The sequence below is a fragment of the Varroa destructor genome, unplaced genomic scaffold, assembly GCF_002443255.2.
Source record: "Varroa destructor unplaced genomic scaffold, Vdes_3.0 BEIS01000003.1, whole genome shotgun sequence".
In the NCBI taxonomy this organism is placed as follows: Eukaryota; Metazoa; Arthropoda; class Arachnida; order Mesostigmata; family Varroidae; genus Varroa; species Varroa destructor.
In genome coordinates this window covers 4727469-4750797 of record NW_019211456.1, presented here as the reverse complement: position 1 = coordinate 4750797, position 23329 = coordinate 4727469, and the positions used below count along the sequence as shown (strand labels likewise).

Sequence of the window (23329 nt, the reverse complement as noted above, 5' to 3'; positions counted from 1 at the left end):
CAATAAATTTATCTAATAATCACTATAACCGTAATAGCTATGATTACTATTAAAATCGTCGCTTTTGGTTTGTCGACGTTCTAGTATGGTGACACGCCACTGCATACAGCCACGCGGTATGGACACGCTGGAGTTGTTCGTATCCTCGTCTCTGCCTTTTGCAACGTGCAAGAAACTAACCGAGTGAGTATATTATGCTTTGATTTTTACGTCTCTTCCCTCTTCCCTTTGAGGGGTACATACATCCATATTAAAACATATTATTTAGACATAATAATAACTTCAAGCTATAATATCTTTCACCACTATTTATCCGTTGTACGCCATTACTAGTATCGAGAATTTCATCATCCTGTCGTTTGTGGTCTGTCCGGGCAAATGTGTCGGGAAGATTTGCAGCTAAGGCGTATATATATATATATAGAACCTAACTGGCTGTAAAGCAGGTTGTGCTTGTAAAAAAAAGTCAGTTCGAAATACATCTGTAGGGAAATACTGTAATCGATCAAAAAAAAAAAACACGAGATAGCTCAAACTAAGGATTATACAGAAATCCTAACCTGTTTGACGAGCCTCCGGCAAAAAAAAAGGAAAAGAAACTGATGAGGTACAGCTTTATTCCTGGCCAAAAACCTGGTCACTGTTTTATGACTCAATAATTGAACGGTGTAGGGCAGATCCTTTACCGTGCTACGTGTAGACGACAGACGGAAAACACATACGCAACGATCGACGCGTTACATGATGTGAATCGCGTACATGCGTGCCTCCAATTTTTCAAACAACACATAGTTCTTGCTGATAAACGGCGCACCAAATCAATATCTCTGATGTATGTGTGCATTGTTTGAATGCAGCTATAAACGAATGTGAAAATTAGTACTCGCCCATTATCGGTTCTCTTTTGACTTCAGGGTATCTCTATGTAAGCGTTGATGCGGTGCGTGTGTGTTTGTGTGGGTAGAAATAATATGTTCAAATACAAACAAAGTTAGCGTCAACCTTACGTTACCATAGTGCCAAGTGCTATCTAATTGAAGTAATAATTATCTTTATTTTTTCCATAAGAATAATGTTAATGCGTGGGTGATAACGGATGTATCCACACGTGTTGTGTAGGTGTTTGTAGAAACGTTAACGTTGTTCAAATATATTGCAATAAGAAGCTATGCCTTTTAGACAACTCTTGCTAAGTTAAATCTGAAACAGGCCGTAAAATGGATAACGATTTGTTACTTGTGACAAATTAACTTTTTTTTTTTTTCGAAAAAAACGATTGTGAGTGCGGACTAGAGTGAAAAAACGTGTGTAAACGCGCCGATTTCTCAAAAGCTCATATCAGCCGAAATTTAGTCAAATGTACTCTAAAAGTCGGTGGAACCCTTTGCTGACAGGGACCCAGTATTTAAGTATGGGTTACTATTTTTTTTTACAACCATTTACCTATGCGCGAGTTTGTCGCATGGACTGATCCCTGAGATTGCCTTATTTATGTAAAGCGTTCTCATTTAGTTATTTAATGGTTAGGGTTCGATAACCTCGGTATTTTTCTTCTTCTAAAAATATCTTATTTGGCCTCATTTTTGCCTTACACCACCAAAGCATGCATAAAGTATTACTATTGTTGAATATATCATTACTGGAAACCGAAAGACTTAGTTCTAGTAGATTTTCGAATGTCTCATAGTGTAATTGTGCAATATACGATTCATAAGACCAAACTGTTAATAGATTTCCGCGTCGTTCCCATAAAATGAATCCCGCGAACTGAGCTCAGCTAGGTCTTCAACTACACTTCAACATGCTGTAGTTACCGCCACTTGTAAATGCACGGTCGTAATGAGTGTGCTGAGCCTTGCCAGATATCACTAGGACATACACGAAAGCTTCAGATCAGGGCTATAAAAAGCCGCAAGTCAATATCTGTATAGAGTGAGAATAATGCCACTTACATATGCATACCGATCTCAGATTCAACAGATTTCGACTACACTAAAGCAGAAAAGAGATGTTTGTTTTTCGGCAAGGCATGGAATAAATATCTGTTGGCCCCTATGTTGAGTTTAAATTTGTTTCCACTATGACGCGGTTTACAACGTTAGACAATGTTCATGGCAGAGCGCAACGACGCAAGTGGGAGGCAAGAAAAAATCGTTCGATGGTCAAATTTCCGTTCATTTCCACCGCGTATCATTCAATATAGATATTTGTCGAGTGTTTATGCTGGGCGATACACGCATGCGCCAATACCGATTGGTCTTCTAGCCGCCCCACGTCACGGATGTCTCCTACCACCCCCTGTCCATTGCCCTCTTTGTTGATTGCCGTCATCGCCCTGTGGTGGTTTGGTTATTTGGTGCATCATTGGCGCTGGCTTCTCGTGCCACTGCTATTTTCGCAAGCCAATATTGCTTCGTCATTCGGCACCATCATTACCAATATACGTACATTGTTTGCTTTTAGCAGTAACTAAAGTCGTGGTCGCTACTGCTACCGTCGCCGGGCTGTTCGTCCGATAGTATCATAATATGGTTGGCGTTCTTTTGTTGTTATTGTCCAAATATGTGTCGGTGGTATTATGGTTACTGTTATAGCACATACGGTTTTCCATGGCTCCTCGGGTACAACATTGTTTAGGAGTTGAAATCGATTCTGATTAGAATTTTATGGAGCGTTAATTGCTCTTCCCCGATGGTTTTGACAGTCGTCGCTGTTTCTGTTGTAGCAAATACAAGCAACAATCGACCAAAGGCGGGGTGAGCACCAGAGAAGACCGCCAGCAAGCCGGAGATAATCGTACGGTCTTACAACTTCATCCAAACAAGAAACCCTCTACCAAGCGAGCACTGGCTAACGTTATGGATATAGGCAACAAAATGGGCAGAATTAAAATGACATAGGACAGGCTAATTTGTCAAGCCGACGACAATATTATCGGCGCTCTAAGAATGTTGTCGCCGGCTCCCGACTACGAAATCACTTCCTACTAATTTCAAATCGGGACAAGCTGCGTGACAGAAGCCTTGACTTTTCTAATATTTCTGAAAAACCTGTAGTAGACCTAGCCGATAAAGGACATCCGTTCCCAATCGTTGCATATATAATTGTTAGCAGTAATTAACACCAAGCTTATTCCAGTTCGTTTCCTGTGGTCTAGTCTGAAGAATTTCAAATAGGTTTTTTCTTGTGACTGCGTTTCTGTTCAAAGCCGAGATAACGAAATGACCGTAACGTAATGATCTTCGTGGTTATTGTTAGACTATTCTAATAGGGTTACGTCTACCGAAGGGAATATTATTTTGTAAGTGTTCATTTTTTGCATGTTCTTAGCTCTTAGTCTGCCTCATCAGCCTCGTGTCTACATCAACGCCATACACACCACATCAGACGAACGACCACGAACAGAAAATTCCATGGTCTTTTTTTACTATCCTATATTATAGGTATCCATAGGAAGGCGATATGAGAAGAAGACCGTCAATAAATTATTAGTGTTCCTGTGGCATTACATAATTTCGATCTGTGCATCCTTTTTTAGTTAACGTTAAATCTAGGGCTGAACAAAGTTTACTAGACAACTTAAGTTGCAAACTAATATGCCCAATGTACCGTCTCAGCACTTTATCTGTATTGGCTGGGATCAGCGGATCGTCACAGATTTTGATAATCACTGCTTATTAATTATGTTAGATTTGATTCCAATTGACAAGGTGGATAGATAGACACGCAGGCAAAGCGTCCACGTATATGAACTAGCGGCAGTGGATAATTATGCTGATCACACGAGCCTATCACACTGATAGTGCTGCATCCTATCGTAGCTCCCCGTTTCCTTTCTGAGGCTTCAATGAATGCTGTATCCTTCTGTTAGCTCTTCACTTAGTTTTCATTCTTTACCTAATCTTACTGTCGTCCATTGTATGTTTAGATGAGATCACTTCAACTTTTAATTTTATAATATTTGTTCTGACAAGTTTTTCGACATTGTTCTTTATTTTGTCCTGCCCTACCTATTTTTCTGCTACTGCTTTTATTTTTATGATTGTTACTGTCGCTGTTGTTGTACAGCTCCTTGTTGTTAGATTACCTGGGACACCCTACCAGTGGTGAATTTTTTTTCATTGATATCGTTTCTTTAGCTCCTTCTTCCCCATCTAGCCCATGGTAAATATATATCAGGGCGTTAAACAACGCCCATTTAAATGAAGGAGGGAGAGCTTGCTGACTGCGCCCATTTCTCTGGTCACCGTTAACGGGCCACTGCCAATTCACCTCTCGTCCCTTACGCCGGCGGTGCAGCAGTTGCATCAGCAGCACCTTGTTGCTTGGCCGCCAGCATCTTTACTGAACGCGCCATGGCAGCGGCTTTTACTGCTGATGTGGTAGTGGTTGTTATCTTGTTGGATTCATTTGTTGCCGACGGCTTGAACAACAACTTCGCTTCGCTGTCGTTATGTCGCCGTGTTATGTCGTGACCAAGCCATCCTCGATAATAGCAAAAACAACAATTATAACAGCAAAAAATGCTGCCTGTAGATGAGAAGTACCAGCAAACTTCGTCGTCCTTTAGCATTTTCACTCGTCCATCCGCCATCCATGCATTATTCGTCCATTCAAACAAGGTTCAACGGTAAACAGACCAAGCGAAAGAACCAGAAGCAACGACACACTTTATTTCCCTGATCTCCGTCTACACTGACAACAATAACATCGATGTGTCTGTCTGTCTGTCGCTGATCCCCAGGACTGTATATATATATATATATAAATATATATAAATATACATAGATATATATATATATATATATATATACATAGAACTGTCGAGCAGAACTGCAAATGAGGTCTAGAGACTGGACAACAGATGGGCATAGACAGTTTATATACTAGCGAGACAGGTATTGGCTAAATAAAAACAAACGGGAACAGAAAATATACAAAAAAACAGAATGATACGAGATAAAAAAGATATAACATAAAGAAACAAATTTTTTTTTTAGTTTTGTTTTTTTTTTTTTTTTATAGAAAAATTCCTTTTTTTCAGCATCTGTTGTTGAGGTTATACAATCTCCATATTCAGTATCGTAACAGTGTATTATTTATGGCATCACACAGTCATGCTTGGCAGAACCCGGTGATTTGCGACCATCTGTGAATGGTTTCTCTTGCAGACGTATTAGCCAGGACAACTAGAGCCCTGTTAGGGCTCGGTCTTTTTTCGTATATGCAGATGCGGATGCCGATTTTTTGGAAATTAAGAAGACTAAAGTGAATCTTACATTTTTCGATGCAATGATATACATGACCGAATTGAAAAAACGAAATCGCAAATCGTAAATACTACGTTGCCTACGACGCGACGTATCTTGAGTTGTCCGTGCGGGACAATGATGGAACTTTATATGGCGATGCGTTTATATGGTCATTTATGCAAAAAGTAGCTTACCAGCAAAAAATGGAATAGTCATTCAGAAAAAAATATCTCTCTTAAACATGTAACTCCACATTTACAGTAATGACCTAGTGAAGCTATAACCACGGTGGAAGTTATTTTTATCAGATACAAATATTAGCGAGTACGGCGTTTTCTAATGCACCTTAGGACACACGACGAAAAGGAACGATCTACTAAAAATTATCTTCGTATCTTCGACCAGTTTGTATCGAAAGGTAAAGGATACGGGGCAATTAAGCATAAATCATGCGATTATTATGTTTTCGGTGTCAGCATTATATTATAATGGTTACATGCTTACCATTAAATATGTATTATTACTATCAACTATAGTGTTACTGTTGATCATAATAAACGATTGCATAAACAAATTGCTTTTCGTTGTGTGTTCCGATAGAACGAAGAAGCTGTTACACGATTTTAGAGTCTAAATAGGTGCTACCCAATGCTGCCTGTTCTTTATTGGGACTGTGACCTTTTATTTATCTGTAGAAGAATACCGCGACGTATATTTGCCATTGTCAATTTGACAGAAAAATAAGAGGAGGTTCTTTTGTTGGTCGTCGTTGGCAGATATTCTGGTCTTGAAGCAAGCCATTTTTTTAATACGCTAGTTGTATTGATTGCTCAGCAATGTCTATTTTAGTAACACGTCAAACGCCTATACAACACGCTTGAATTTCATTACATTATACAAACTTGTGTCCTTATAGTTAGTATGTACAAAATACACCGTGTTCCGCTAACCCTTACCTATTAAAGTATTACATACTATAGCAGAATTACTTGTAACATCCATCTTATTGGAAACCGATAGTTTATTCTGAACGAAGCTACTAGTTAACACAGAGGCCTCAAAATTGTATTTGGCATTATAGTATGAGAACAATCACAAGTTCTGAGTTATATGGTGTATATTATAAATTTAGATTATAACCCTTTCTATATTAACTAAAACTTATCGCTCACCGGTCTGTTTATTTCCATGCCTTGTAGAATGGTGACACAGCGTTACATATATCTGTTGCAATGCGCAAAAGAAAGTTGACGAAGATTTTACTCGAGGCTGGAGCCGCGGTTCACGCCAAGAATGAGCAGGTTTGTTATACGATAAGAACTGCAAGGAAATTTATTTAATAATTGCTAATGCTGCGTGTATAGTGAATTAATCCTTATTCAAAACGTATTGCAGTGGTTTACCTCTAAATATTATGTTTATATATTTACGCATTCTTTAGCTCCTACCTTAAAAATCAAATCAAGACGATAAGAACAATTCTGAATGTATACTGATACAAAATGCAGAGGTCGTATGCTTCAAAACTCGAGTTATTATTTTTAGGACAAAGACACGTATTAGGGTTTTCAGGGTATACTTAAGGTACGTCGGCCTACCAACGTTTATGCTGGAATGATTTGTTGGCCACCGTGAAGCGAATAACATACATAATCAATCAAAGTTACTGTATGAAATAAAGGCTCGAACCCGAAAATACGTACTTTTAGGGTGAATCCGCATTAGACATAGCGCGACGAAAGCAATTTCCCGAACTGGAGGAGATGCTTCTAGATCCACCGAAACGAGCACTCGCGGCTATCGAAACACTAGATCGAGATGAGCGGGACGGCAAAGGACGAAAGCGGGAAAAGGATCCGAACACTTCTACAAGTAGTGGGAAACCAGGAGGCAACAACTGCGCGAGTAGGCGCAAAAAGAAGGTTCTAAAGAACACTTTCCACTTCTACTTAATATGATTATTACATTACAATGATATGTTCCCGACTATTAATGCCAAAGTTTTTATGGAATCACGTTAAGCGTTGAAATTAAGAGTAGAACATTTCGTGTGCAAGTTGTTTTACATATTGTTATTTTTGTTGATAACACCTACGATAATTTATTCTTTGCTATAAAATCCCCCTGAATACTTAGATATTTCAACACACTTCCAAAAATCCAAAACTTCCCTAGAGAAGTGAAATTGGAATTTAACACGAGCAACTTCTGTTGTTCCAGACGAAGACGAAAAACGACTCAGGAGGTATGATGCAACGTTCCAGGAGTTTACCGCATGCCATTCCTGTAGGACCGTATGGCTGCCCGCATTCTCCGCACAACATGGCAGGCTTCCCCACCCCGAAGATTGAGACGTTGCCGCCTGACCCTTTAGCCAAAGGGGAGCAGTACTATCTTGATTTGGCAGGAAATATACGTAAAGGGCCTGTCGGTCGAGGGTATAGCTGTTATTGCGTACCATTCTTCAAAAACTTTGAGAAAAAGTTAGAGGCTGACAAACAAGAGCTCAATGATAAAATTGGGGAGTCAAAACAAGTAGGTGGCACCGTGCTTGTTCTATCGTGACAGCAAAGTTCTGGCTAAGGCAATGCTTAACGGCGATACTAAACTGATAATCCGAAGTATTTCAAATATACGTTATATGTAATGATTCAGCTGTGTTGCTTGAGATTCAAGTCGGATTTGTAAACGTTTGTGTTTCATGCCTATTTTTCGATTGCGTGCAAATGGTGGGCCATGTTGCCCTGTATGAGCATATCAGAGTGCTTACCCTGATCTCTTCCAGGATCTTGAGAAAAAGCTTCGAACACTGGAGAGAAATACGATTACACAACTTCAATCGCTAGACCTGATGCCAAGAGACGCCAATGGAAATCACCCAGGCAATGAAGACGAAGAAGGCGATGACAATGAAGATGTTGATCATTCCCTCGAGGCTTTCGCCGAATCGAAAATAGGACGGAGAACAAGTCCATTGGGACGAAGTTCATCCCCAGCACCGATACAGTACGTTCGCCCATACAGACGAACAAAACATTTTTGTTGCAGAACTCTAATCTGAAGTTGTATACATCACGATATCTTTCTCGATATTCACAAATTCGATAAGTAGACGGATAATAAATGCTAAAGATGGAAAGAGCTTTTCAGATCTAAATTAATGTTTTTTTTTCATTATTTCACTTGCAGACAAGGGGAGAACTCGAGTATTGTTGGCGAATCCCGGTGGTCAAAACTAATGGAATGTCGAGCTAGTCTTGGTCTTAAGCTCGATGAATCTTCTGGCGAATCATCTGGTGAGGAAGAGGGCGACGCAGAGCGGCGGCCTGGAAGTCTCGACCCGGCTTCTGTACAACCAATGCCAGTCCTTCTTCATCGGACACGACCTTTGTCGTCCAGCTACCTTCATTTGCCAAACGCTAATCTCAACGAAGTTGGTCTTCCGCCTCCAAGCAGTGTTGATGTATCCGCACGAACCCTAAGTCGATTGGATCGGCGTCCTATGTTATCATCCTTCGGCACGCGCGAACCGGCCACCGCCGGCCGAAGTCCTTCGCTTTTAGAAAACAGTGGTACACCATTGCCATCAATAATCGGCATGAATATATCTTCGGATGATCCAGGCGTCAAAAAACCTTTTTGCAGGCCGCCACGTCCACCCTCTTACCAAACACATATGGAACGGTATGGTTTAGTCTTACGCGTCGTTATTCTGGTTTCCTACTCCCTTACGATGTTATTCATCATTGAAGGTCTAGCTGTAGTCGTCTAAGTTGCAGAATTTCGCTTTGAGAGACGTCGGAAATCTATGGAACTCTTTTTTTGGCGCAAAATAGCTTATGTTCAGACAGAAGAATCTCGAGTAACATATCTGGATCCTTTGGTTTTTACTATTTTCAATGCATTCATTTATCCATCAGACTTTTAGGTCTTTTACATCATTATCATTTTATCGATTTGTTAAGTGGATTGGGTCTGATCGAATATTTGCTGCTTTCACTCCTGCAGGGTATTCCGTCCAGGTCAGCCAACCACTCAACCGCTTCCCACAACCTTTAGCTCTCAGCCGCGTCCGGCGTCAACATCACCGAAAGGTCCCGCTTCGACTCAAACGACTTCGCCTAGCCAGGACACTGTTGTTTCACCCCATAGTGCTATCTATAACGGAGTGTCAATGCCTAGTTATGGAACCGTACCGAGTACCCTCGTGCATAAACAATTTGTGGAAGATCTCAGTAATCCCACTGAGATTAGAACCTCAATGCAGAACCTAACCGCGTACGTGCCTAGTGGATTGCCCCAACACCGATTCAGTTACACAGGCAATCCTGTGACGCCGAATCCCTCGTTAAACCTCAGTTCTCAAAGCAGCACAAATCTTGATGCAAGTTCCCAAACGCTCAGTGGCAACAACGTTGCGAATGACAAAACTCCAGAAAATCATTCAGTTGTGAGCAGTCCACGAACGCAAAGGTACATTATGTCTAGCGAGGTGTAAGCAAGGGCATGTCGATCTCCCACCCCGCTTCCTCTTTGCTGCCAGAACAAAGAAACCTAACCATTTACGTATTTGCGACGACGAACCATACATATATACGTTCAGACTGAACTCCCAATACAAAACAACGTTGGTCTGAATCGGTGGTTATTTTACAGAGCTCAATTCGCACGATTACGTCGCTGCGAATAATAATACTACTCAGGTGTCGTCGCACTTTTCGTCAACCTTCGTCTGTTAATGCCATCTCGCCAATATCATGGAACATCTTCATCATTGCTTTCATAAACTTCTTCAGCATCATGTCAATCCCCAACATTGGGGGCATACCACATTGTGAATCAATGAGCATTCACTCAACCACGCATGGAGTCAGCCATACTTCTTTAATAGGAGTATATAGAGGATGATCTCCGGGAAACGATGATAATAATTCTGAGCGCGTTGAGATGCGGATTGAGGTTCTGCCACTCTTCTAGCATCCCAGGATCTAGTCAGTTGTTTTTGGTGCTCTAATCTTCATGCTGATGGGGAAGAAGAATAAACGCTTCGAAACAATGATTTCTGGGACAGCGAGGCGTACGCCAACGGGAATTCTGTCACAATGTGCCGTAAACAAAGAAAAAGTATGTGTTTGTTTAAGTGTTGCGAAATGAGTGAATCCTTTCACGCAGCTGGGATATATCATCAAAAAAGCCATGGGAGCGGACAGCGGCCAAGCGCGGACTAGACTCTGATCTAGACCTCAGCTTGACTATGGGCAAAAAGGCGTAACTACGTATGTGGACTGCATAGATCACCAAAATGTAATTCAAGGAAGAGGACAGTATCTTTCACCATACATTGTCATAGTTCAAATGTAAAGATTTATAATACAAGCCATAAGAATGTTTCGAGTGTCGTCGATTTCGAAAAAAAACCCAATATATATATATATATATATATATATATATGGGTTCAACGGTAATCCACAATCATCTTCAGCACAACGTACAACCTGTATATATATATATATATATATATATATATATATATATATATGCATCAGAGGATTACATACAGCTATGATTGAATAAAGGAAAGAGATATCATTTATAAACTAAATTATAAACTAATGACGAAATAAAAATAATAATGTAATAATATTGTAATAAAATAAGATCTGAGACGAGTTCATTGTAATCTTCTCTGGATGAACAATTGTGACAATTTTTTTGGAGACGGTACAGGTGGTTCTCTCTTACTGGAAAAGCCTGATTACGACTAGTGCCACAAAATAAGATTAAGAAAAATTTACTGAAATCAGGTAAATTCCAAGGGGTAAGCCCAAAGGGGCCCAACTCGCCTACAATAACGGCATTGCTTAGATAAATTCCAGCGAAATTAATACCAAGAATCATCTAATCATGGAAAAAACAACCTACGTGGGATCTATAATAACGGCCAATAATACTCCACGTTTATCCGATTCATTCTCACTTAGCATACATATCGCAAAGCACGTGTGGTCAAAACATTTTTGGTACATAGAGTTTCTCTTACTTGAAATAGGAGAGGAGTTTAAATATATAATAAATTTAATCTAAATAAAAGCGTAAGCAGCAACTGTCAGAAACAGTCATTAAATTAAAGTCTTATATTCGTATTCGAATGCAATTGATTTTTTTGCCCCCTCCCCCGTAAAAATTAAATACACATTTTTAGTTTGTGTATCGCCGACTATCCTTCTGCTCAGACAGAAACACATTTCCCCCCACCAAGCGTGACTACCAAAATCATTAAAGACTCCACTGTATACTTATGAGCAAAGTGAAGATCGTTCTTAGACACTCCACTCCAATTGGTCTTACAGCTGGATTGACACATAACCTCTACACAAATAACAGGAATCTTCTATTATCATCGTGTTATGGCATCACTGCAAACTTCTCTCGTACACTTAGTATCAACAGACTTCTGGCGAACATTTGCTGCTCCAGAAAAGCCGACCGTGTAGTTACCCTTGCAGTTGAATGCATCATTATTTGGCCGAACCGAAAAAACTCACATCAGGAGCGACACATTCACATGCTCCAGCAAACTTCTTTCTGTGCATTGCGAAAATTAAGTTAAATAAGAAAAGACATAATGATACGATAAGGTGTGACGTAAATACACGGTTGAAACATGAATATAACGCAACATATTATGAATTAAGCATACCATCATCTACGGAAGTCATTAAAGAAATACGCGCGTCCATCTGTAAGAGGTGCACACAACATGAGTGACATCATCACAGAAAGTAATTAATACGTAATCGTCGAACTAGAAACTTAGATATCGTAAAATAGCATTAGAGCCACTCTTGGTAGAACTCTGAAAACAAGCCCCGCAACGAAGTGCGTTGCACTCACTATCTATGATACCCGATGGACTAGCGTCAGACAATGGCGAATCACGAAAGCGTGTTAATTAAAAAACGCGACAGGCTTTGCTCGGTGTTATCGTTATGGCGTTTTTGCTTTTCATTCTCTTTATGGACGACAACAACAACAGCTCGAAGATCTACAATTCTAATTTGACCCAAGTCATAGTCGTCTACGTGTTCTCATTATTCTCAGCTGTTCCAAATTCCCGATTTGAGCATACATGTTAAGGCTAAAGACGCCCGCGCACTTACAACCTGTTTATTCGTCAAATTTGCAGATTGTTAATGGGCCTTTCGATAGGTGGATATTGTAACCATTCAGTGTTGCCGTTTCTGATCACTTCTGGCATTAAATGCATCTACAACTTCGACCTTTTTATCAAAAGCAAAAATAAGCACAGCAAAGAAAATCATGTACAGGATCTTAAGTATATCGCCTAGCCTGTGATTATTGGACGCCCTTGGACGTGGATTCGATTTCAGCTAGCCGAAGCGTAAACGTGTTGAAACACTCCGTCTCTTTCTCCAGTGTTGAATCGAGATAGTCATCTGTCTCGTTACTAACGAATCTAGACGAATACAAGAGCCAGAGAGCAAGAGAAAGATCATGCCAGCAAATTACTTTTAATGCGTTTTTAACTGAGTGTAAAGTATTCAAGATTGTTAGCCTGTTCGAAAAAGAGAAGGTTGGATTTTTGAGCTTGATTCAAGTTCTGCTCAAACAAAGAATATTTACAAAAAATGCATAACTAGGTACGTTATTATGAAAAAAGAAATACCGAAATGGAAGAAGAACTTGGGCGTGCATCGAAAGAGCGTCATGAGAATCTTTTCTGTTTAGGAAACTAACACTGACGTCTGATTTATCCCAGATCAGGATACTTGCCTTCTTAGGTCGGAGATCAGCTTGTTCAATCGAGATCCTTGGGAATCTGTCCCGGTAAGCAAAAAATTTTGTGCGGCATCCAAGTCACCCTAAATTATGCATAACGATAGATTATTACTAACAGGTAAGATGTTTATCACAATAATTTATGAGCTATTATGTATCAAATTCGTATTATGTGAATCGAGGCTAAGTATATCTACCATTTTTTACAGTCTCACATAATGCCATAGTACGCAATATACAATGTGGTAAGTCAAGGACAAATAGAGGTTATATTGTGGCATGTAGATTAGTGTAGAAAACGAAACAGATATTTACCAGGCCTTGATAAAGGAGTCATTTTTAGAAATATATTCTATAACACACCTTTGTTTATTATTGTTTATTATTATGACACTACGGTGATTTAACGACACTCAGTCCTATCGCTGTCATCATAAAGAAATGACTCATCTTCTAACGTACCTTAAAGAATTCCAGGATGTATTTAGCGCTCTCCTCAGATTCTCCCATAGCAATAAGTTCAGCGACGTGTTTCGGATGAGGAACTGAACAACCACCGCTTGAAGAGGCAGCGGGGGCGAAGGAACTACGAGTAGACAATGGGGCAAATTATCAAACGCTGCTAAAAACATTTTTACTTTAATGTGCTATTTCATGTATTTAATTTTAGAAAGGTTTAGAGAGCATACATTGAATTACACACGCTAGTAGAATGCTCATGTAATAAAAAAAAAATGCCTACTGTTAATCTAAATCCAATTGGACCTATGTGTTTAGTCTTTTTTATGCTCTAGGAGATATGGGAAGTTTGGTAACGGACTGGCGCACCCGGACACATTTCCCTGGATGGTCCACTTTCAGGTTTAAGTATAGGGTACCACTGACCTCAAAAAGCATTGATTTTTTGGTGTTGCTGAGGATCCCTCAGAAAAGAGCGACCACCCACTAACCACAATTCTCTGAGGGATTTCTGCAAGGCTCGAAAAAAAAATCCTGTTACTTCAAGGCATGGGGGGTGCGTTGGCGAAAGAACGCTTTCCGCTTCAGAGTCTATTTCTTTTGTAGCTCAGTCAAGCGCAGCGTAGAGTGTAACAGATTCAGCTTCTGTCGTCAATAGGAGTCTTACTTTTACACATTTTACTTTACACATTATACTATGTAAATTAGCCTCGCAATATTTAGAATGCTTTTCATAGCTTCTTTCCCTGCTACATACTCTACGCGCATGTTTTCCTTGAATCGGAAATCGACTCGGGTATCGAAAATCACCCCGGGATCTGAATTTCCCTTAATTTTGATTAGCGTTTCACTCAACCAGAGTTCCATTCCTTGACTCTCCTTTGTTTTTTAAATGAATTACCTTCTTCGTCCCTGATGCAACATCGAGCAAACGATCTCCCATACAAGTCTTTATCTCGGCTAGTGTAAATCTTGTTTTTCCTAAAAAACGTACTCCTTTTAAGAAGTGACCAGCAAGACCAAATCATCGGCGTTAAGGTCAATTAATGTTAATGTACTCGTCGTAAACCGAATTTCACCGAGTGGGGGTAGCCGAATTCCGAGGGTAGGGGGTAGCAAAAAGAAAAGAAAGATTAATATCCGTAGGTACGGAGAACTCCCTTTTCTTTTAGCTGTTTTCGTGATGAGATCCCAGTTCGCCGTTCTGAAGGCATTCTTCAGGTGTAGAAGAATCATAAGCACGAATTCGTTTATTGTCTCGCTTTTTCTATTTTTTTTTTAGAGCATCATCGAAAATTCTGTTAGGAATAGCCTTCCTTTCCTTGTATTTGATGCCTGGCATATAGAAATCGTACAAGTTTATACTGCCTCGTTCACCCAGTAGCACCTCTGTAATTAAGTACAATTAGCGAAACGCCTAAGCTTTTTAACTGTACCTCTCCTGCTCTTCGGCTGTTTCCTCACGCCGCCTTTTTTTTGCTTGTCGATCATTTTCCAGTTCGATGGCCAGCGCTTCTGCTCTGTATGGAGAAACCAAAGGTAACAGGGTTACTACAGGGATGTTGATGAATATGGCCAGTTATTCTTCGGAGTACTCTCCTTCTCCTTTTCTGATTTTGGCATTGGCCTTTTGTGAGAAATAACATGCAAATATATTATGGAATACTAAGAAGATACTCGAAAACAATTTGTACATATGTACATAGCATATTACACTGGCCATAGCCATGTTTAAGATGACATATTCGATCGTTGCAAGTTCGTCATGTTTTATTGTTAAAGAAGGTACCTTCTATAATCGTTTCCAGTTTCAAGTAAAGCCTTTCTAGCCACATACGCAGTTACTCCAAGATCAGACAATAGCCTGTCGTATAGTACGCGGTTGACGCCCTGACCAAATTTAGCCAATAGAATAACGACATATAGAAAAGTTAAGTCAGCTTTACCAGTTTTTTGCAATCTATACACAGAACAGATATATCTTTAAGTTAGCTTTGGAGGTGTAATGCTATATTAAAGAGCACTTAATTAGCTACTAAATTGAACTTTTACCATTATTATTGTTTTAGCCGAATAGCCCACTTAATTTTGATACCATAATAATAGCTTGAAGAGAAGACAATGCGATAGCCATTAAAAAATTGAGGTAGAAAGCATCATAATGAGTCAAACTAAGAAAGGTCGAGCATATTAATATGAATTACCTGTAGATGTTTGTTTGTTTGCTCATCTTCCCATCGCCGCTGCTCCTTATCACGTTGTTCTTGCTTGTTTAATAGCAGATTCATAGCTAACTCAATGTTATTGTTTGCCTGTCGGAGAGCGAGTCGCGCCTCCTGTGTCGTGTAGCCCAGATTAATTAACTGCGATATGAGATCTTCATCCACGTGCAGTCTTTTCAAGTACCCGTTGGCCTTCAGAGGAAACGAATGATATGAGCCACTTTATTAAAAAAGCTGCAATTATCATACATTACTGCCTGATTAGGGTAGGAAAATCAGTTGCTAGTTGGGAACACATTACTCGCGTTAACTTCACATAGGCAATTTCCTTGACGGACGGTGACATTTAGGATTTAAAGGTCTGGCCGAAAAAGTCGTGAACACACAGTACGGTACAGCCTAAAAAATCTGAACAGCGAAGTTTTTTACCTAATAGTACTTGTAACAATATCTACCTTTTCGAAAAAGCATTTTGCCTCTCCGTAGTTGGCCTTATAGAAAGCGGCCACCCCTTTGAGAAGCTGAAGTCGTGTTAGCTGCGTTAATTCATTTGTTGCGCTACCCTTGACGCTCAGTACCTGAAAACGCAGGTACTATTCGCAAATCAGCTTCACAAGCAAACAAAAAGAACCCTACGCACGCTTTTACCGTACCAATTTAATATTAAATATGTTATAGAGAGCACATCCCAGCATTTCAAATCGCTAAAATGAGTAGGCTGCGGATACGTCTGTACAAGTCTGAAGCCGAAAAACGTACAAAGAATAATAACGAAAGGGTGGAATGTGGTAATCTATCTTTAACGTCGAACCCTTTTTTTTATCTTTTCCCATCTTAAATTCCTAGCGAAAGTTTTCTGCACTTTCTACAACGACTTTGACACAAACTAAATAAATTAATTAATAAAAAAAATGACTTTTCTGTTATTTCCATTCAATTATTTCTAAACTTTACAAATCATATGTAACGATTGATATTGGCCATTACCACAAAAATTTGACTGCTTCAATTATTTTTGGACCTGAAATGCCTTTCCCTTTTCTTCAGCAGCCTCGTTTTCTAGTGATAGGTTGCCAAAGTAATACTCTAATAACGTTTCTGAAGTCCATCGTTCAGGTTTACTTGCCCCACGATTATCTCGCCAACTCCCGAAAATTACCAAGTCATTAAATCTCTCGAAACCTGTACAACTAGCACAGAAATGTTTTAAACCCGAATTCGACTTCCCGTATTTTGTGGAAAGGAAAATGGACCTAGGATGTTACTGTAAGTCCAAAACAACGTATAACGGCAGCACTGGGCATAAAACTACGACGTTCATATAACTACATGGAGTTACTTATTGAATGACTACATAAAAAACGACTTCGAGCTTTATTCCTCGCAATTAATTTATGAAACACAGTTCAGAGATGAAAAGCCAATATTAGGAAAACTTTTTTGAAACATTGGCATTTACTTATTTATCTAAAAATGGCAGCACCTTTTCTAGGTTGGCGCCATAAACATCGTTTAAGCCGGTTTCAGCCAGGCGTAGCCTCTTCTCGGCATCTTCAAGATGAGCCAAGGATCCGATCTCGAGAAAGCACCATACGACGTCTAATTGAAGTTGTGCAATATTACCCGAGCTCGAGAGCAAATCTGGCGCGTGCTCCTGAACAGCGTTCAGTAGCCTAGGAAATGTAAAACCAGTGAGCAAGATAAATCGTTTGTACTGGATACGCCATGTTGTTCTTTACTCGTAAGTCTACCACTTAAAATAGAAAAAGATTTTCTATATCTCTTATCTCAATTAAAGGAAAATGCACTTTGACAACTAAGAGAAGCTGCCGAAATGAGTAACTTACGTCTCGGCTTCGAGTAGAAAAGCAAGGGCGTCATGGGGCTTGTTTTTGTTGATAGCATTTCTTGCTTTATTTGCGAGTGCTAACCCGGCGGTCAGTTCCATCCGAATGACTTCCGGAACGTTGATCTTAGCAAAAGGTATAGTCAATCAAAGCAGCATATGCAGATTATTCATTCATCTTCTCCGCACTTTCACTCTAGGCACAAGACTTGTTTGACATCAGAAAAGTATCTTTAGAGATACTTTTCTGATGTAGCGCGTGAAACACAAACGAGCATCCTCTGTAGTCACAGTGGCTGTGACAAACAAAACTTTTGTAACAGAGCTGTACCGACGATAGCCAAACAAAAAGAGGTCTGCTCTCATTAGCCACATCTTAGGCCTTTACTTGTATTCACATCATCCTTTCTTTGAGCCTGAATTATTATATTAAACAGGTCTCGAAGAACAGAATACTGAAAAATATTTCATGGATACGTGCGTAAAGTAGAACTAGGAGTAATGAATATTCTAAGCTAAAAATGAGATGGTTTTCAAGAGTTACCTTTACACCGAATTGATTTGTAATCTCACATCGGCCTATAGCGGCCGCCATTGTCGCAGTCTTCCGCGTTCCTTCGACATCTTTCTTCCGACGGTTCAGGGTGATCTCTTCAGCTAAATTAGCCTCCACGTCCGTGCTCACCACTAATGCTGTCATCTTCGCATTTTGTTTAACCTAGACGTACAGTCCGTGTCGGCAATTGTTTTTATCTTTTACGAACCTCTAAAATTTGGCTGTATGCACTTACTAAAACTGTGACAGCCTATGTTAGCGGCGCATATTATCAATATATACCGACAGAGATACTATATTAGCTTGTTATAAGCGAATTCGACGGACCTTGGAGTGGTACAACCTTGAGCTATTTGAGATAGAATGATGATTTGAGTATGTCTTAGAGATATTTTCTTTTATTTTTCACACATCCGTCCCAATGTTTTTGTAGCTTCTGGGCAGTCGTTTACTTAATATTCACATTCTCATGCGTAATTTCTATCTATGGCGTCTCGAAGTAAATTAATAATCTGATATGTTTGGCCACCAATTGTACCTATTAGGACATGCAAAACACACACATCGCTAGAACAAGCAGGTTAAAATCAATGTTAGATACCTCTTTGCTCAGTTCGGGAAGTGACCGAGATATGAGAACGCGTCTGGCATTGCCATCAATCAAGCAAACTGCGTGCTTTAAATTCCCACACTCATAGTAGCGGACGCTCCTGATGTTCACTGCATGTACTATAATCACTTTATACGCGAACCTAGTCAACGTTAGCCACCTCGATTTTTTTTCAGAGCGGCGCCATTCCTTCGCCTGGCCCTTCTTCAGCTAGCGGTAGTGCCCTTATCTATGGCGACCACACAGTCTTTATATGTTCTAAGCGGCTTTCGCCGATTAAGCTTCCGCGAATTTACCGTGGAATATACCACACGTATTTGTAACTGGCCTGAAGTCACTTCACGGTGGGCCCACTTCTTACTCAGTTTACATGTTTTTCGATATTTGGGTTATAATTTTGTAGCACGTTACAAATGAAATGCCAGTTTTGTCTGACAGAATCCTAGGACTCCAACCTCTGCTTTCGTAAAAAGCCTTTTCAATTACGGCAATGTCCTTCGGGTCTCGATATCTGGTCACCTTTTCACTGATCTTCACCGCTCCAACGTCCATTCTTGAAACGTCTGCATCGTCGACCTACCGGATTTTTCCATAAGACCGCCTGGCTCAATATTTTCACCAGTCTTCGGTAAATTTCCACAGCGCTGTGGCCTTCGAGGAATAGGCACTTTCTAGATGGTTTTTTTTTGTGTCCTGGAGATTTCTAGTTGACTATATACATGCATAAGATTATGTCCTACGCGAATACTAGCTAGCTTTTTGCGTTGTTACTCACATTGTGCATACATAGGGGCGTAGAATCATTGGGTAGCATTTTGCCCTGATGAACTAATCGTACCCTAGAAGCTTCGGTATCAGCCAGGTCTGCTACTTCATCGAAAAGCTTCGAGCTAGACTGCGTTTCCGGCATACGCACCGCATGTTCGACCCGTCCAATTTTTACACGAATAGTTAACAACTTAAATACAATATGAATAGGCAATATTAAGATATAGGCTGTAATATTTATATATCGAATGCATTATAAAACTAAACGTGAAAATCACATAGAATTTTTCGAAAATAATATTGTCCATCTTTGCACTGATATTTTCATATGCCAATTCGTATCAATAAAAATAACCTTCTGCTCGCTGTATAATTTTCTATCTTCAAGCCGTTCAAGCGCGTGCTGCTGCAGCTGCACTAATATAGGCAAAATCACCTGAAAAAAAAATAACAACTAGATTAAGAAAAAGCAAACGATTATTATGATTATGGAACGTATTTGGCATCTCATTAATACGGTTGTGTACTAGTAACGTTCACGTTAAGATATAAATGCACGAAACCTTCACCTAGTATGTCATAAGAAAAGTCGCGTCATTACGAAAGGTGTACATTTTGTATTGAAAAGAAACTATTTCACGGTGGTTTGACATCTGTTCGCATTGTCCTTAAAGAAAATACACAAATTACCTATTCCATTGAAACTGGTCGTCCTCATCTTACCTCGGCAGGTAAATGGCACGCTGTGGCGATAGAATCGACGAGTTCCTGAGCAATGTTTGTCTCGCCATTATGCCAAAACGGCTCTTCCCACAATGAGATGTTTTGGTTACGTAAATACTTCGCGATTTGACTGACCCGAGGGTCTGACTCTTGCTCCTAAAATTTATTTCGACGCAAAAGGTAATACTAGTATGTGAGTATTATTACGTTTATTACACAAATACATAAATACTATAGAGTAATTAATCCTATATTCTAAAACAAGTGTATATTTGCTCAACTACCCCAGAACTCAAATCCAATTTCTCCCACACATTTGTACATACTGTCAACATTGCTGGTTAGAAGTAAATTTAGACGCACTTTTGTAAACAAACATGAATATAACTAATGAAACATTCATTTCCAGGAGGCTACGCTTCTAAACGAATAATATAAAACTTTTATGGCTCACTTACAAGGAATACCTTTGGAACATTGCGGGGGTGTCTATGTGTAATTGTGAGATGTTAATATAAAAAAAGGAACATTCAAGTTCTGTCCCAGTGTAAGTTATGATTTTGTAAAATAGCACCTGGGCATGACAAGTGCCATTTAGTAGAACTGTCCGGATTTAGGGTTCTGCTCCCTGAAATGTCTAGGCTTTTTAAAATCGATCGAGCACATAACTCACTATATAAAAAAAAACGTTCTGCAATTATGCGAATAATTTTTCATACAAAGCCATCATACATGAATGACGTCAGTTGTTAACATGGACAATTCGTATATATTTTATTTGTAAACTTGGTTAATTGAGATTTTGCAATAGCCCTTTAAGCTATTTCGTTATGAAATAGACATTCTTCGGCGACAATAACGACAGTAACTCAATGCGTTGAAGATTGTTGAATGATGTTTATGAGATTGTTGAATGAGGTTAGTTGAAGAGTGGTCACAATTCTTCGTACTGAGTATTATATCTGAAGAAGGTAGCAAACATAAATGTAAGAAGCACAAACGTTCAGCCTGCATAAGCCAGAAAATAGCCATCTGATCTAGTTTTTTGCTAATTCTGATGAAATAAGAACCAATGCGTGGATGCTGGTGGAATGAGACTAGATAACGCACTGGCAACTTTTTTTTTACAAACCCAGTTGCTTCTGTAATGCAAACGACAATGTGAGCAACAAGCCCAAAATGACTGGGCTAAATCCATTCGATACTAGCATTCACAAATATTGGAACAATATTTTTATTAAACGTGAACTGTCTAAATTCTGTATCATACCTATTCAGGGTTTCAAGGTGAGCTCCACATTGAATTCTGATAAAAAAAAAAAGTTGCAACTTACAAAACGCATCTGGAAGGGTTTAAAACAAAGCTCGCATTTACTTCCTCACTGCAATCCGTCGTACATCAGCCACCGGAGTTGTATCTAATGTTTGAAGTAGGCGAATCACTAGCAATATAAATAGAGAGAGAAGGAGATTGTCTGCTCGAAAGGCGATCTGGCGGGCAAAGCCCAATAAAGCCAGAGCAGCCAGCGTGATGTCAAATGAAATGGGACTAAATTTCATGTACGACTAATTTATAGACTAGAAATTGAGGAAGAGAGCATACGTATATGTAGGGAGATCAACCCTAAGCAAAAACAGAAGAAACAATCAAACAAGCAATGTAGTGTTAAAGACGAAACGTTCTCATTTTGGTCTGATTTACAAATCAGATACAAAGAAATTAAATGAAAAACATAACATCATCCAGTGTCAGGTACGTACATAACGGACATTGCTAGCAAACAACTACTTACACTAACTAGCAAGTAACATTGTCAATATGCTGAAGTGTCTTTATTGGAAAAAAAGTGTTGACAAAATCACAGAAGCAGGCGGGTGAAGACGAAAATAAGCCTGGCAGAACGATAAAGTTCTTATACGGTTCTATACTATAGATGGAGGTGATTTGAAGACTATAGAATAAGCTACGCTGTAACGGCCACGGGGTCAAGCTAGAACAGGACGAGAAAACTGAAATACACTGATCTTATGCATAGCAGCACAGAGTGCGTGTAAAAGTGCCTTTTTTTTTGTAGATAGTATTGAAATTTCAGCTCAGCGCTTATGTTATACAATGATGCTAACGAATATAATAATCACACAGAGTACAATGAGTCATTAACATTTACCACATATAGAATAGTCTATAATATAGTGACTATGTTTTTAAGATTAGATAGGCTGAATTAAAAGAGCAGATGTTGTTTTATAATAATTGATATTTTTCAATTTTGATTTTTTCACAACTTAGTATTCAGCTTAAGTAATGAGTGTTTTATGTATGATAATAATAAGTACGCTAACCTTCTATTGGGATCTAGCCGCCGGTTGTTTTAAGTGGTAAGCACTAGAACATACAATCGGTACTCCCGCTATCTTCCTAACGACCGCTGCTCAACTTTATAATATAATCCATATCTAAAGGTACAGAGCGATTCACACAGCAGTATATAAAACGACACAAGTGATAATTTGTGCTCGATATACTAACGTTTGTTGAGACCTTGAAGTGATGTCTAGAGCTAGAGTTTACCTAAACATGATTGACATCAACGGCTCCTGCAATGTGAAATTGTACACATCATCATCATCATCATAACGCTGATAGACACCAACAACAACAATGGCAGCCAAAGCAAATACCACAGTGTCCGGCAATAAACACGAGGCACAAACTATAAATAACAACATGTTACGGTATTATCAGTGTTTATTCGTGCACCCCGCCCCCCCCAGCAGTAAGTAGCTAACGGGATAGAAGAACGATTATATCCAGCAAACTCTGCACAGTTCTCCTGTCGTCTGTCTCCACCTTCATTTACCTCTGCCGGCGTAAAGGACGACAGCTCAGTCAGTTCGAAAACGGTCTCCTTTCATTTATCAGTAATAGTAAATACAGCATCGGCGCCCCTGAGTGAATAATGATTAAACTTAGTAGCAGTCGCTAGACCGGTTGTCTGTTAACGATTTGACCAAGGTATCGTCAGGCCCAAGAAACGATTTCCGGGTCTGATATTACAGTAATAATGGCCAAAAGCAGCGCCCCAGGAGAAC

General features: G+C 39.5%; 3 protein-coding genes across 6 annotated transcripts in view; 1 reads left to right on the top strand and 2 right to left on the bottom strand.

The window, feature by feature from the left end:
- Window positions 1-6547, bottom strand: part of LOC111248372 (uncharacterized) — a 74377-nt gene extending 67830 nt beyond the window's left edge. The window contains exons 1-2 of the mRNA XM_086983085.1: window positions 6425-6547; window positions 561-5212 (exon numbers count right to left, since the gene is read on the bottom strand). The gene's annotated coding sequence lies outside the window, so the exon portion shown is untranslated. The remainder of the gene's footprint in view (window positions 1-560; window positions 5213-6424) is intronic.
- Window positions 1-10921, top strand: part of LOC111248369 (uncharacterized) — a 38212-nt gene extending 27291 nt beyond the window's left edge. For all 3 annotated transcript variants that reach the window (XM_022800578.2, XM_022800577.2, XM_022800579.2), the window contains 7 exons: window positions 85-183; window positions 6452-6553; window positions 6962-7174; window positions 7473-7787; window positions 8038-8258; window positions 8442-8936; window positions 9261-10921. In XM_022800578.2, coding sequence (XP_022656313.1) covers window positions 85-183; window positions 6452-6553; window positions 6962-7174; window positions 7473-7787; window positions 8038-8258; window positions 8442-8936; window positions 9261-9750 — 1935 coding nt within the window. In that variant the 3' untranslated portion in view covers window positions 9751-10921. The remainder of the gene's footprint in view (window positions 1-84; window positions 184-6451; window positions 6554-6961; window positions 7175-7472; window positions 7788-8037; window positions 8259-8441; window positions 8937-9260) is intronic.
- A 624-nt stretch (window positions 10922-11545) lies between these two features.
- LOC111248370 (NEDD8 ultimate buster 1-like) lies at window positions 11546-21701 on the bottom strand. 2 transcript variants are annotated; one of them, XM_022800581.2, is made up of 14 exons: window positions 21571-21701; window positions 20237-20392; window positions 19869-19949; window positions 19521-19703; window positions 18124-18297; window positions 17581-17705; window positions 17217-17406; window positions 16189-16311; window positions 15716-15925; window positions 15301-15401; window positions 14948-15031; window positions 13515-13638; window positions 13047-13135; window positions 11546-12729 (listed from the first exon to the last, which is right to left on the bottom strand). In XM_022800581.2, exons 1-14 carry the CDS (start codon window positions 21577-21579, stop codon window positions 12609-12611), a joined length of 1770 nt encoding a protein of 589 aa, XP_022656316.1. In that variant the 5' UTR covers window positions 21580-21701; the 3' UTR covers window positions 11546-12608. The 2 variants fall into 2 exon arrangements, with proteins under 2 accessions (XP_022656316.1, XP_086839200.1); XM_086983074.1 differs by lacking the exons at window positions 17217-17406; window positions 17581-17705.
- Between the last annotated feature and the right edge of the window lie 1628 nt (window positions 21702-23329).

Excerpts from the sequence above, each read along its gene's own strand:
- LOC111248370 (XM_022800581.2), bottom strand. Across the intron at positions 18,298-19,520 it reads CGCCCCTATGTATGCACAAT|GTTAAACAAAATGCGAAGAT; the intron begins GTGAGTAACAAC and ends CTGTACGTCTAG. Across the intron at positions 15,032-15,300 it reads ACTGGAAACGATTATAGAAG|AGCAGAAGCGCTGGCCATCG; the intron begins GTACCTTCTTTA and ends TTCTCCATACAG.